The sequence below is a fragment of the Antedon bifida genome, chromosome 7 (genome assembly GCF_963402885.1).
Source record: "Antedon bifida chromosome 7, ecAntBifi1.1, whole genome shotgun sequence".
NCBI classification, from domain to species: Eukaryota; Metazoa; Echinodermata; class Crinoidea; order Comatulida; family Antedonidae; genus Antedon; species Antedon bifida.
This window is the reverse complement of record NC_136232.1, coordinates 5,765,620-5,780,207: the sequence shown is the minus strand read 5'-3', so window position 1 is coordinate 5,780,207 and position 14,588 is coordinate 5,765,620. Positions and strand designations below refer to the sequence as shown.

The 14,588-nt window shown below is 33.9% G+C and overlaps 1 protein-coding gene across 1 annotated transcript; it reads left to right on the top strand.

Moving 5' to 3' along the window:
* The first annotated feature begins 4,103 nt into the window (after positions 1-4,103).
* On the top strand, positions 4,104-13,983 carry LOC144847346 (monocarboxylate transporter 10-like). Its single transcript, XM_078703643.1, has 4 exons — positions 4,104-4,287; positions 10,270-10,844; positions 11,295-11,661; positions 12,380-13,983. The coding sequence occupies exons 1-4, from the start codon at positions 4,128-4,130 to the stop codon at positions 12,691-12,693; spliced, it is 1,416 nt and encodes a 471-aa protein (XP_078559769.1). The 5' UTR covers positions 4,104-4,127; the 3' UTR covers positions 12,694-13,983.
* Positions 13,984-14,588: the final 605 nt, after the last annotated feature.

Sequence of the window (14,588 nt, the reverse complement as noted above, 5' to 3'; positions counted from 1 at the left end):
TGGGGTGGAGTTGGATGTGGACAGGGGTAGGGGTGTGTTGTGCAGGGGTGTGTTGGGTGTATATTAATAAATCTTACAAAATAAAACAAATTCATTACTTTATTCAATTCATTCATTCATTATGAAAGTACAGTCCGAGTTAGATGGGTTTGGGGGCTGGTGTAGGGGGTTTTTGGCAGGGGTTCGTTGTGCAGGGGTGTGTTGGGTGTATATTGCTTATATTAACTCTTACAATTTTATACAGTACATGGTATTATAGCCTCTATGGGTATGTATATAATATTTTTTAGGGTGATCTAGCCTTGTACATCTATTGATGTGTGCTTTTTAAATAGATTGTAAGTTTTTTAAACAAAATGTGTGTGTGTATCTTTTTCCATTAGAAACTGTATGTATTTCACTTCATTCTGAGTTTTTACATTTTTAATGTGATTTATGTTTTGGCCAAATTTGTATAATTTTTTTGTTATGTTGATAATGACCAAATTTGTTTATAATTTTAAAAACTTTTTATTAGAAACTTTTTTTTACCATATATGGTAATTACATGTTAAAGAATTATTGTTAAAACATAGATATATTTTACCTACAGTATTATATTATGTAACCATATGATTTGAAAATACTATTTATTCCCTAATTTTTTTTACATTTTCCATAAGATAAAAAGTGTTTTAATACCCGTGACATTTCTGTCACAAGAATTAAATGATTGAATTTACTGATTAGCAAATTTGTCATGTTTTTTTTCATAGGTTGTTTAACCATTTTTTCTTCTTTTCCTAAGTATATTAAGCTTGTTTGCTTCTATTAGAATCTAGTACATCTTGGCATAATTACCGTACCATACTTAGGTTGTTCCTCACGCATCCAGTTCATTGACACAATGCTTTCGGTAATATACAGTAGAGCCTCTTCTTCTTCCAACCTCTATAAAGGGGACACATGTAAAATGAACAAGTAGTAGTTATATATGTTTTAACACTATGTCCAACCTCTACTAAGGAAACACTTGTAAAATGAACAAGTAGTAGTTATATATGTTTTAACACTATGTCCAACCTCTACTAAGGGGACACTTGTAAAATGAACAAGTAGTAGTTATATATGTTTTAACACTATGTCCAAACTCTACTAAGGGGACACTTGTTAAATGAACAAGGGGTTATAACACTATGTCCAACCTCTACTAAGAGGACCCTTGTAAAATGAACAAGTAGTAGTTATATATGTTTAACCTCTAATAAGGGGACACTTTGTTGTGTTTTGAAGGTGTACTGTTGACAAAGAGGCAGGTTCTACTGTATACAATGAGCTGTCATTCTGTTGTAGTACTAAATATGCTATTAATATTTTCTTAAGGATTTTAAATGGTAAAAAAAAGGTGCAGCAAAGGTATATTAGAAATACTATCAATTGTCTTCTAAATTCACCCACCGTAATTTAAAAAAAAAAGTGTCCTTGTTTTCAGACTGATATTATAATCCAGTTAAGCTCTGTCCACACTATCAAACTTTATGTGCCCATATATGGACATGATATAACATAATTCAACATTTATTAGTTTCTATCAATGGTAAAAGCAATACAATATAAAAAAGTGGTATAAATATTATAAATATATAATGAGACAATACAACAATACCATTAATAGAGGATCTTGCAAGAAGAGATTTCTTGTCACGCAAGACTCATAAACGAAAAGTTTGATAGTGTAGACAGAGCTTTATATGCATTTCATCGTAATATTTCTTATCATAATATTGTTATATAACTTGGATTTTGAATTTTCCATAACAATTGAGCTTATAGCATAGTGGTTTAAAGTTATGAAATGAAAAATGTTCACCTAAATGAATTGAGAAATTTCTTTTGAAACAAATCAATCAGAATTAGTTTTGTTGGTTTAGATTTGGTTATGGGATGGATATTCACTATTGCCTTGTGGAACGGAAGAGACTAGGGACTTTGGCTTAATTACAGTAATTGGAGATATTTAACAAATTATTAATCACGGCCAGTATATGCTTTCTTTAATGTGTATTTTTTTGTTGCTACATAAATTCAAATAGTTAATGATGTAAATAATGTATTAATTATGACGAAACTATTACAACTTTTCTTAATCGAAACAAATTTTCTTTTCGTTTTATTCCATTCACTTTAAAAATTAAAACATATGTTTTAAAACACAACCCTGTATAGTATGATATAACACATTTTAAAAATGTTGATTATTAATAATGTTGTAAAACAGCGTATCCAATAAAATGATAATATTTTCAAGTTTGTTTTTGTGTCGAATTTCACAACTGACGTGTCTTAAGCTCTGTCTACACTATCAAACTAGTTTGACAAAAAAGTGTGATGTGCCCAAATATGGTAGTGATATGATCAAATATGGTAGTGGTATGACATCATCATGCCCACATATGGGCACATCACATTTTCTTGTCACATAAAGTTTGATAGTGTAGACAGAGCTTTAAGCTATGTCTACACTATCAAACTAGTTTGACAAAAAAAGTGTGATGTGCCCTGTGCCCATATATGGGAATGGTAGTGATATGACGTAATCGTGTCCATATAATCACACTTTTTTTTTGTAAAACTAGTTTGATAGTGATAGACAGAGCTTTAATCGTATTCATCATCACTCGATTTTCGTACGGTGTCGTGTCTGGAGACGATAAACTGCGGAGCAGTTTCAAGCCAAGCGGCGGTAACAAATCCATCCATAACACATGAATTTCACTTTCAACCCTAACCCTGTAAATAATATTTCTCAAACAAGAAAATACTAGTAAAATATTCATCCTTACAATTAATTATTTAGTTAATAATCAACTGTTTTTGTTGCAGTTACATTATGCAATATTGGTAAACAAGGACACCTGTAATATGTCATTCATTTCACAACACTGTGCAGTACATAAGTCGGTGCAATGTAGTTACGAAACTTTATGGGAAAAAACAGTGGCTGGTATTAAGGCACGGCTTAAAATTGTGAAAACCACTTAAGTAATATCCGTAGATATAGGCCTAGGTTACATATAAGGTGAAATCTTAATATTTAAGGGAATATATATCTCCCATCACCTCAAACCAAGTTTATCCGTGGCTGCGACACGATCAGCTCCACGCCCCTTAAAAGATACCACGCTCGGGGAATATGTAGATAGTATAGTACAGTACTGTTGGTATTTGTCGCAGCTAGACATAAGATCAAAGGATTGTTATATTAGGCGTTCCTATTTTTGCAAGGCGAGCTCAGTGTCCTGTCCTGTTGTTAAGCTCTGTCTACACTATCAAACTTTATGTGACAAAAAAGGGATGTGCCCATATGGACATGATGATGTAATATCACTACATATTTGGGCATATCACTACCATATTTGGGCACATAACACAGTATTTTATCAACTAGTTTGATAGTGTAGACAGAGCTTATAATTCCTCCATGGTTTAATTTGTGTGGCGTTCTAATTTCATAGCGTGACCATGTGGAGTTATTTCTTCTCCGTTGCGTGAAGAAGACATTTTATATAATCCTTGGTTGACCAAGCATTGTAGATTTAATTAACCACTTGATGCTTGGTTAGGAATGTTATTTTAACAATTAACTTTTTTTTCTCCCACCATTATTGCGTAATCTGCATTTTAAGAATGCTACGCGCTCGTCTTATTATACGCTGCGCGGCGGCTGAGTAGACTTTTGTTTTTTGCGGATTTGAAATCTGTTGAAAATAAAGGTGTCGAGCGTACGTCGTCCGTTGTGTGGGTGGTGGTGGATGTGTGGTGGTGGAGAAGATGGTGTGATTGGTGAGTAGGTAGGCTATGGGGTCGAGATGGTATAAACATGGACGTAAACAATATTTATTTTTTACCTCCATGGTATAAACCAAGGAGTTTTCCCTGGTATAAACAATTCTATTACTTAAATCAAAACAATTCCTCTATTATAGGTCTTTACCTTCTTCACCATTACCAATCAAGGACGATAGCTCTACTCAGCAGCCAATCAGCAAGGCCCATGCCTACGTCATGCATGTTTATTACGTAATACTAGACTTCCAGCTGATCAATTCATTCCGGTATCTTATTTTTGTAGCTGGTGCGTTTCGAAGATGAGCGCTGAATTCCAACCTCCCGAGGGAGGGTGGGGATGGATAGTGTGCTTGGCATCTACATGGACAAATGGGACAGTATTTGGAATATTAAACTGCTTTGGCGTCTTATTGATTCAAATTTTGACGGAGTTAGAAGGCGCTAATTTAACAACGGCAGGTAAGTAAAGGCTTTAGACCTATTATAGAGGCGCTGTCTACTAAGCGAGGCCTAGCTAGATGAATGTGTGAATTTACAATGGGTTGGTTGGTGGACCTTCGACTGGCAAACGGTCGTTGTTTATCAATTGTACAACTACTGTATATGCCCTATACTCCATTATTAGTAGCCTATCAAGATATATCCTATATTTTCTATTGCACAATACACAGGTTGCCCATATAAAAAGCATGACGTCGAACAATAACCATTCAGTACCACTTATTCAACAGTTTGCCCTTTGTGATGCTGGTGACAACAAACTACGAACAATAGATTTAAAGTAAACACCAGTACAGCTCTATTTCCCCCATTTTACACCATTAGTCACATTATTGATCTCTTTAAGTATTACTAACCTATAACCAGGAGTTTTATCATTTTCGTTTGTAGTTTTACCACGCCATATATTATATTCATGTTATAAACACTTCTTTTGTTTTCATTCATGGTTCGAGTTTTCTTTTCAGTGTGTAACCATTGTGTGGAAGAAATACAACATTTCTTCTGTAACTTACTTTTTGTACACAACATGATTATAAACATTTTAAAAAAACAAGAATATAAAACAATGCAGTTAATAAACTTGATAAATTAGACCTAATAAAAATCATAAATCAATTCGCATAACTGATCATGAGTTTAGATGGTTTTGCTAATAAAGATACTAGGCCCTACCAAGATAATGGGCCTATAATAGCAATTTCACCGCCAAAACAATTGTTTAATAGGTTTTCATTTTGTAGATAAGACTGACAATTCTAGGCCTATTCTAAACCTTCTCATTAATAATATCATAAGCCATATGATAATTTATTTAGCATAAACTCGGAGTTATGCAATGAGGTATAATTTTACACAAAGAATATCTGTTAATAAAAACATGGAAACCAATAAAAATTTCACAACGAAGTGGTATAAGTATTAAATAATTAGTTTTTGCATTTTATAGGCTTGAATTATGGATATTTTATTATCCGATAATAAAATAAATAAATGACACAATACACTGGTGGTATTAAAGTATTTGATTTTAGCCATACCTAGATAATGCGTGTATTATCGAAAGCTTCCATTCTATCGAGATATGTAAAAATCGACAGCCATGATTATGCATAAATAGATCAGTATCTCCTGTTTGAAATAGGGAAATTATGAAATATAAGTCTACACAGAATATCCGTTTGAAGATTAATATTATACACAAAATAAAACCACAATATCTAGTAGATTCGAAGTTGTTGGTATATTATATTACAATATGAATCTATTAAAAGTAAACTTAATTCTCAGTAATTTGGATTAATATACAATTGGTTATTGTAAATACGGGATTTAACAAAAAAAGAATGTTAAAAAGTAAATACTTTGTGAATTCTATTAATGTTTAGTAATTCAGAAAATAAAATACTAAATATGTTTACTAATGGTATGATACCGTACTAAAGGTTAAACATTATGATATTAATGAGGGAAAAATAAGAAAATAATGAAAAGAGGTAGAAAATGTTTAGAAATTATGTAATGAAACATTGAATAAATAAAGGTGGTGAACCACAAAAGATAAAATTTAAAAAAATACTTCTCAGCTCTGTCTAATTCGTGATTGCTTATAATATATTAATTATTATACCTCCATGCTTATATCATGAAGGAAAAACATATTATTTTTTCCTCCATGTTTTTACTCACTAAACGGTCACTCACTTTGACCTATGGACATACGATTTTTATGCTGAATTATAAAGACATCATTAACATAATCAGGTAGCCTTTATGCTTACAATCTTTATTCATAATTTCATTACAGTTTTACACGTACCGGTACAACGTGTTTTATTAATAGGCCTACTATAACCTTCACCAGAGAGTTATGTTTCAACAAAAGGACTGTTAATTAGCGTTGAATAAAATTTGATTATTCAGGCCTTGGAATAAAAGATAAAAGATCGGACTTGCGGATTGTCCTTCAACATACTTTTACAAACAAGCGAGTTATGGTCAACATTCTATTTATTGTTTTTGCTAAAAAGCTCTGCATACACTATCAAACTAGTTTGATGTGACCAAATATGGTAGTGATATACCAAAATATGGTAGTGGTATGACATCATCATGTCCATATGGGCACATCTCATTTGTTGTCACATAAAGTTTGATAGTGTAGACAGAGCTTAAAGCATAGAAAAATTAGTTGAGACTTAGGCATGGACTCTACATCGGGCTCGACATGTGCCAAGGTCCTGCGGCTTATAGGCCTATGTTTTTCATGGCCCACACCTGCTTACAAACTTGTATAAATGTGGCGATGGTCAACAAAATATCAAAGCTCAAAATATCAAAGCTAAAAATATCAAAGCTCTTGATTGATTCATTATCGGTCATTAATTTTACGGCCAGGCTAATTATACTTTTGTTCTGTGAACGGGAAGTGTACCGTTATTGAACCTTGACCAATTAATATCGATGGGCACTCGAAATAAAACCCCGAATTCATTCATTCGAACTGAAAACATTGACTATACTTTTATGAAACTGAAATGAATCAGATCTGAAGTAAGTTCAAAACTAGCACTTTTTGAAGTCGAAGTTTGAAATAGGCCTACTACATAAGTTCGTTTTAAGAATACAAGCATTTTGGTTAAGCTAACCATGGAGAAATAAGTTACTAACTTATTTCTCCATGAGGTAACTAAAATACGATAACATTATAGTTTTACAAACAATAGAAATGTATTGTTAATCAATAATACAGTAGAAGAAATTATTGATTCATTACATTTACATACTTAGGACCCCTCATTTGGGGCATATTTATTCATACTTAAAAAATGTTTGTTTTAACAATTCAATGACAACAGTCTAATTGTTTTAACCGGCATCCGTGGGTGTAGGAAATTGCATTACGAAATCATATTTTTCTACGCGCAGTTTGTCGTCTGCCGTTTCAACGTTTTTTTTAATCGTACGATACGGGTAGAAGATTTTGTAAGCCTAAAGTTCATTAATTGAAAGCGAAAATAGAAAGATGATGAAACACAGAATACTTGCTTAAATCATATTTACTTCTTAGGTAGGCCTAAGGTATTTTATTTGGTTACAATAAAAAAAAAAACATGTTAAAAACACATGTTAATGCTAATCTTACTGCTAACAACATCTGTGTATAACAATTAGCGTCATATGATACACAAGCCTCTTGTTGTACTACTTATAGGGAGTTACGTAATACACGTATTTACTGTGACGTAGGCCTACTCGTATGTTGTACCACGAAATAAATAAATTTGATAGAAACGCGTTCATTCCGTTTTTAAAGATAGTGCTTGGTCACGGTTGAGCAATTCCATTAAAATTAGAACGTTTTTCTTTCTTGTGGCATTCGCAAAAAAAAAAAAATCTGATCCTTTGCCAAACTGTGGTTCAGCTCCAAATTAAAGCATTTATATGGGGATTTCAATGATGATGTGCCTTTCTCTTAAGCTCTGTCTAGTCTACACTATACTAGTTTGTCAAAAATTGCGATGTGCCCAAATATCGTAGTGATATGCCCAAATATGGTAGTGATATGACGTCATCGTGTCCATATATGGGCACACCACATTTTTTTTTGTCACATAAAGTTTGATAGTGTAGACAGAGCCTAATAAATACATTCTGGAATCCATAAAAACGATAATGTTTTATAGGGGAAACTTAACTATAATTAAATTCTCTTTAATTTGAAATACTCCGATGAAAACACATAACACTATAATATAAACAAAGTGATTAAACTTTGTCGGTCATTTCAGAGAAACTGGAAAAAACAATGTTGTTTACTTAATACCAGTGAGCCTGTGTTGGGTGATTATAATTGTTCAGTCTAATTTACATACAATGGTAGTTATTCATGCGTAAGATCGAATATTGTGCTGTATAGGCCAAATGTAGTCGATTATCGGTATTTTATCAATAATTTTGCCCAATATTATTAAGGTAATAGAGTGTCACATGTGACGTTTGTGTATATGTGTGTGACGCCCCAGCCTGTATGCTATCACAAGCCATACACGGGGCCTAACATCATACAAGCCCCGCACGTGATACATATGTGACGGGTATTACAGAATTTTCCTATGATACTGCAGCAAATAATAATGTTGTGAAGATAAGGTACAGAGAATCGGGAAATTAGAGACCGCGTTTTCGTTACGAATGGAAATCCGCGAAGCGCTTTGTACGCCGCTTGTCTTTTTAAATTGTACGTCTTTATGGATTTGGCGCGGATCTTTCTTACCATCCTAATCGTATCTTAACCATTAGGCTATTGACCTAGTTTCTATACACCATGGTATTGTGTAGGCTACGTAATTCCTTCAATTCAAATAAAACATGTGTTTTTGTGACTTAATACAATCTGACGGATGTACTAGTCTTATGTACTCAAACGTGACCCGGAACAAAATAACGATCGATTCTTCTTCATTAAAGACAAATCATTTTTATAAGTTAACCCCAAGGCCTATTAAAACATACTGTAGGCCTATACTAATGATTTTCTATTGATTCATATAGATCACGTTTACGTGACATACAACACGAACAACGTCAGGCGTCAGATCATAATCGATTCCCACAAGAAACATTTCACAATTACATTGCACAATGGGCCGGAACTAAATTTACACAAACGTCATCAAAATACACCTTTTCTAAACTCTGTTCACATTGCGCATGTTTCACGGTCAGTTTCTCAAACGCACATCACCTCCAAGGTTAAGGTCAGACGACTGAATACGCGATGGTCAAACCAATAGTTGTAAAATCCCTGGTCAAAGTGTGCGTCATCAAAATCGATCGACAAGTCTCGTTCGCACACGTTTATCATGAAGCTTTGGTTTATAGGTTGATAAATTAATACGTATCTAGTTTTTTTCCATGTCCACACCTGTGAGATAAATAAACAATGAAAACAAAAAACATTTAAACTCAGTTATGAAATCATTAAATTGTCGATAATGTGAACAGATGTTTTGACCAATGACATTTAAGCTCTTTACACTATAAAGCTAGTTTGACAAAAAAAAGTGTGATGTGCCCAAATATGGTAGTGGTATGACATCATCATGTGCATATATGGGCACATCACATTGTTTGTCACATAAAGTTTGATAGTGTAGACAGAGCTTTAAAGTCTGTTATCAAATAATTAAATTTTCTATAGGCCTAGTGTGAACAGATGTTTTGACCAACATTAGTATTTTGTCAGTCGTGCAGGGAAGTGAAATGAATCACTCTTCCCTGGTCGTGCGAATATTTATATGGTTAATGAAGTAGGCATAAATTGAAATTATACAATAATTGATGAGCATGGTTGCTGTAGCGTTCCATAAACATGACTTGTATTTATTTTTATCTCGTCTTCTGATAAACGGCCATCATAAAGGTCGTGCGCCAAAAGGGGTGTGTTTCTTATCTAATTCTATACAATATTTGATTAATGAGATTCTGTATCTTCGACGTTATATGTTATCTAATTTACCTATTATTGAATTGTTTACTACAACCTGTTATCTTGTATGACATACTTGAATTTGAAATCAGTGACGGAAAAAAGTAGGCCTAAAATTGTAAAATGAAGTGCATTGGAATTTTTTAAAGAAGGGGTGGGGTGGGGGTTGGGGCTGGGACGATTGCACTCCATTTTAGATCCGAAGAAGCAACTACCCCTCTCCCTCATCATCCCCACCCAAACATCTCTATGTGATATCTATTGTGGTACAGTAGCCTACAACACAATGACAAAGAAATTAGACCTAGGCTGATGATTATTATTGTTATAATAAGTACTGGTTAAAATAAACACAGTCCTAATACAATGTCCCCCGAAATATATCCCATAGGAGGTGTTCTACTGCATTACAAACATTTAAAACATCTTAATTTTGCTTTATTTTTCAGCTTTGATCGGATCCGTTTCAATTGGTTTAACTTTCTGTCTGTCACCATTAGCCAGTACTTTAACTGATATATTCGGATGTCGTAAAACAGCCCTTGTCGGTGGGCTGCTCGCCTCCATCGGCGTCTTCGCCAGCTCTTTCGCCACCAAAATCGGACACATGTACGTTACGTACGGAGTCATAATGGGAACGGGGTTTTCGCTCGCCTACACACCGTCGCTTGTAATTCTTAGCCATTATTTTAAAAAGAAAATGGGACTCGTCAACGGACTAGTTACCACCGGGAGTGCGATATTTACCATTGTTTTACCGATGATGATGCGGATGATACAAGACAGATATGGACTACAAAGAACGTTGCAATTTTTAGGAGTTTTAATATTTATTTTAATACCTTGTGCGTGTGTTTATACACCTCTGATTGGAGATGAGATTACAAGACAAAGTTTAGACTCAAAAAGAATGAAAAGAAGGAAGAAGATTGATTGTGGTGTTTGGCGAATCAGGGATTTTGTAATTTGGGCAATATCAACACCGATAAGTCTCTTTGGATATTTTGTGCCGTTTGTGCACCTGGTAGGTATCATAATCTATGTTGATTCCATTTACCATACTTACTACATCCCTCCATCAAATTTCATTTAATATGCAGGCTGTTGAGAAGTATTGCATAATACGAATATACACAATAGTATTACTATTCACATGGTTTTCAGCCTGTGTGACCATTTGAACTGATAATCGACTGGCCTAATCATTTAATTGTCCGAGCCAGTTAGTTCTGTGCGACATTCGTGTAACTTTCCATAAACTCGAGGGTCAATAGTTTTTAAGGATTTAAAGTTATAGATCCTCGTTTCCTTCTTTCTACTTTCAGAGGATTACTGTTAAACATGTAAACACGTTTCAAATGGTTGTTTTGCAAATAACAATTGTTTCTGAACTTTGACCTATGTAAGTTCGGCGTAATCCTTATTGATTTGTATTTCTTTGAAGGATCATGTACTTGTTATTTGTCTCTTTCAGGTAAATCACACGAACATAATCCTTCCTGATGCCAACGCAGAAGTGTTAATAGCTTTGATGGGTGCAACATCGGGCCTAGGAAGGCTGATTTTTGGACCTGTTAGCGACTTACCGTCTGTTAATCCGTTAAGACTACAACAAGTCTCATTCTTAGTTATAGGGGTCATATCAACTTTACTCCCAGTCTGTACCAAGTTCTACATGCTCGCCGCCGGCGTGTGTGTTATGGGCGTCTTCGATGGATGTTTCGTCTCCATGATGGGTCCAGTGGCGTATAATGTCGTCGGTAAAGATCGTATGTCCCAGGCCCTTGGTTATGTTTTAGGTCTAATGAGCATACCTATGATGGTAGGCCCTCCTATTGCAGGTGAGATACAGTTAAAGTACCCATTTGGTCACGGTTAATTTCATTTCATCTTATTCTAAGAAGCCTCCAAAAAGAAAAGAAAGAAAACCCCAATGAAATCACAATAAAATGTAATTTAAGATACAATGTAGTACTCTCCTTTAATGAGTAGGTCTACATCCCCGTCCCCCTTCTTTAAGCAAGTGTAATTTGCGATTATTAATGCCTAGAAATATGACACTCGATTTTTGTTTGTTTTTCTCTTCTTTTCCCTTCATAAAAAAAATCACTGTGTTGCATTTGAACTATTTGTAAAGTTTGCTGTTAATGTTATTGAATCACGTAGAACTTTTGTACCGTACCTATTTATCTAGCAGATAACACATTTGAAATTTATAATGTTTTGCGCATATCTTGATAAATTGTGCAAAAACAACCGAAATGTTTTACCCATTAACCCCAACTCACTGAAACAGATTTATCTTCCATATCATTTATAGTTATCACATGAATGTTAAGCCTATTTTACGGATAATTTCCATGGACACCTTATGACAAATATTTGCATAACCTAGAAGTGGGTCAACTGCAATATTTCCATTGACGTTTTATTTGTGTCCGCATACCATAAACTGATAACGTTTTAAGTACAATATAACAACAATGATTAGGTAACTGTTTATGACATTTTTAATTGTTGTTGAAGTCTTAATATTGATTTAATTGTGTTTGTATTCAGGTATTATCTTCTCTCACACTGGATCGTACGAGTTTGCATTCTATTACGCTGGCGCCCCACCTATCATCGGTGCTTGTATACTCTTTCTAGTGCGTCCGTCAAGAGACGTCATTCCAGGCCGTTTAGACGACGAAGATCCGCTGGATAAATGTCGAGTTTACGATAAGAAAAGGAAACTTGATGGTACGATTGATAGCTCCGATAGTTCCATCTCTGTCGGGAAGCATGCGTACGGCAACGAGAGCTTCGCAAGTGAGAAAATCAGAGAGGACTCGACGCTTCTACTTGTAACAGATAAAGTTTCAGTAGTATGACGAAAATAATACGTTTGATTTCCGAACCAGGCTCTTACCAAAGTTATTTTGAACATTCCAGAATGTTTGATGAAGTATGTCACTTTCTGGTCTGATTCAATCAATATATTACTTACTGTAGGCTAAAGCTGACCAAAAAAGAGTTTTAAAATGTCGCAGATACTAATACCGAGTAATTCTTATGATTTCGCTCTCTCAGTGAGAAAGGTTACATCACACTCTTCGATTACGTAATAAGAGAATGCATAATAATAGTAAACAACTAATGTTCTATGTAATATTAAATTTAATGTTTAAACTTCGAGCGTTTATTTCACCACTCACCCACGTTTATGTGATATTGACGTATACCTGCACTGGCACTTAATTTAGCCTATCAGGAATCTTGATTTCATTTAGCGGCGTTTCATAGTATTTGCACTCTCTCATTTCAGGCTCATCATACAAGACTTTAATTACGATAATTCACCCATAATGCTCCACGAGTATGTGTAAATGATTATGTTTTATAAGATTTATTTCCAATTTTTGGCTAACAAGCACATAGACATTAAACTCTGTCTACACTATCAAAAAGTGTGATGTGCACAAATATGGTAGTGCTATGCTTAGATATGGTATTGATATGACATCATCATGTTCATATATGGGCACATCAATTTTCGTGACATACATTTTGATAGTGTGCCTATACAGAGCTTTAAAACATTGTATATCAGTACTCAACCGTCGTATTTCCATTATACGCAGTCAAACGTATCATCAACCCCTTTAATTATGATTTTATGATTATTACTGTATTAAGATTGTATGATAGTTATTAAGATTCGATGATCAATATACCAATTATCGGTATCATAACTTGCTAAAATGGTGCTCATTTAAGATAAAGAATTTAATTTTTATTCATAATTTTTTTAAATTATTTCGATTGTTTATATTGTTTCATAGCCTGTTATATTTTGGTTAATGTTAATACGCTATGTTGTTGACGGTAAGACAGGCTCTATTTTTGTTACTGTACACTGATGATGTGACGAGCGGCTAGCTTGTTATATGTGCTCTTTTTCTTGTTTTCAAAAGTACGTGCGCAATATTTGACATATTCGTACAAAGCAATATAATGATTATGTTATATAATTCGTTGAGTAAGACAATGAGTGTGTTATGTATGTACATATTCGTAATTGTATAAAGAGAGTGTATAATATATAATAGAACATTTATACGTAGAGTTAGACATATTTTGGTACTGCTGTTTACAGATCAAATAAATGTTACTGAGTCTGATGTTGCCTTCTCTTCTTTTTATGTGTGTAAAGCTCTGTCTACACTATCAAACTTTATTTGACATAAAATGTGATGTGCCCATATATGGACATGATGTATCACTACCATATTTGAGCATATCACTACCGTATTTAGGTACATCACATATATCAAACTAGTTTAATAGTCTAGACAGAGCTTTTAGGAATAAAAGATATACTCTGAATGAATTTCATGGAAGAGGGGCATTTTGTTTCTTAATAAATGTACTATATTTTAAAAGGTCATCGACATATTACAATAGAAATAAACTGACACCAACTCTTTAAAATATGAACAAATGAATCACTGCATTTTAAACTTCACGAAAAAACCATTTAATTCAATAAAATTGTTTCTGTAGGCCTACTTGCGATAATCGAATGTTTTTATCCGGTCATACCATGGTCATACGCATCTGCAACAGATAGCAACCTGTGTTGCTCGGTAGGCGTGTATGATATAACATTATACCAAGTACATAATATTAACATATTTCCAGCGCTACAAAAATCACTTATTAAATTAATTGAATACAGGCATGTACTGGACTAATTCATTTAATGATAATTATTGGCTTTCATGAT

What these genes read in the sequence shown, in the direction of transcription:
- LOC144847346 (XM_078703643.1), top strand. Translation starts at nt 4,128, where the DNA reads ATGAGCGCTGAATTCCAACCTCCCGAGGGAGGGTGGGGATGGATAGTG. An exon ending in CGCTAATTTAACAACGGCAG is followed by an intron (nt 4,288 to 10,269) that starts GTAAGTAAAGGC and finishes TTTATTTTTCAG; the next exon opens with CTTTGATCGGATCCGTTTCA. An exon ending in TTGTGCCGTTTGTGCACCTG is followed by an intron (nt 10,845 to 11,294) that starts GTAGGTATCATA and finishes TGTCTCTTTCAG; the next exon opens with GTAAATCACACGAACATAAT.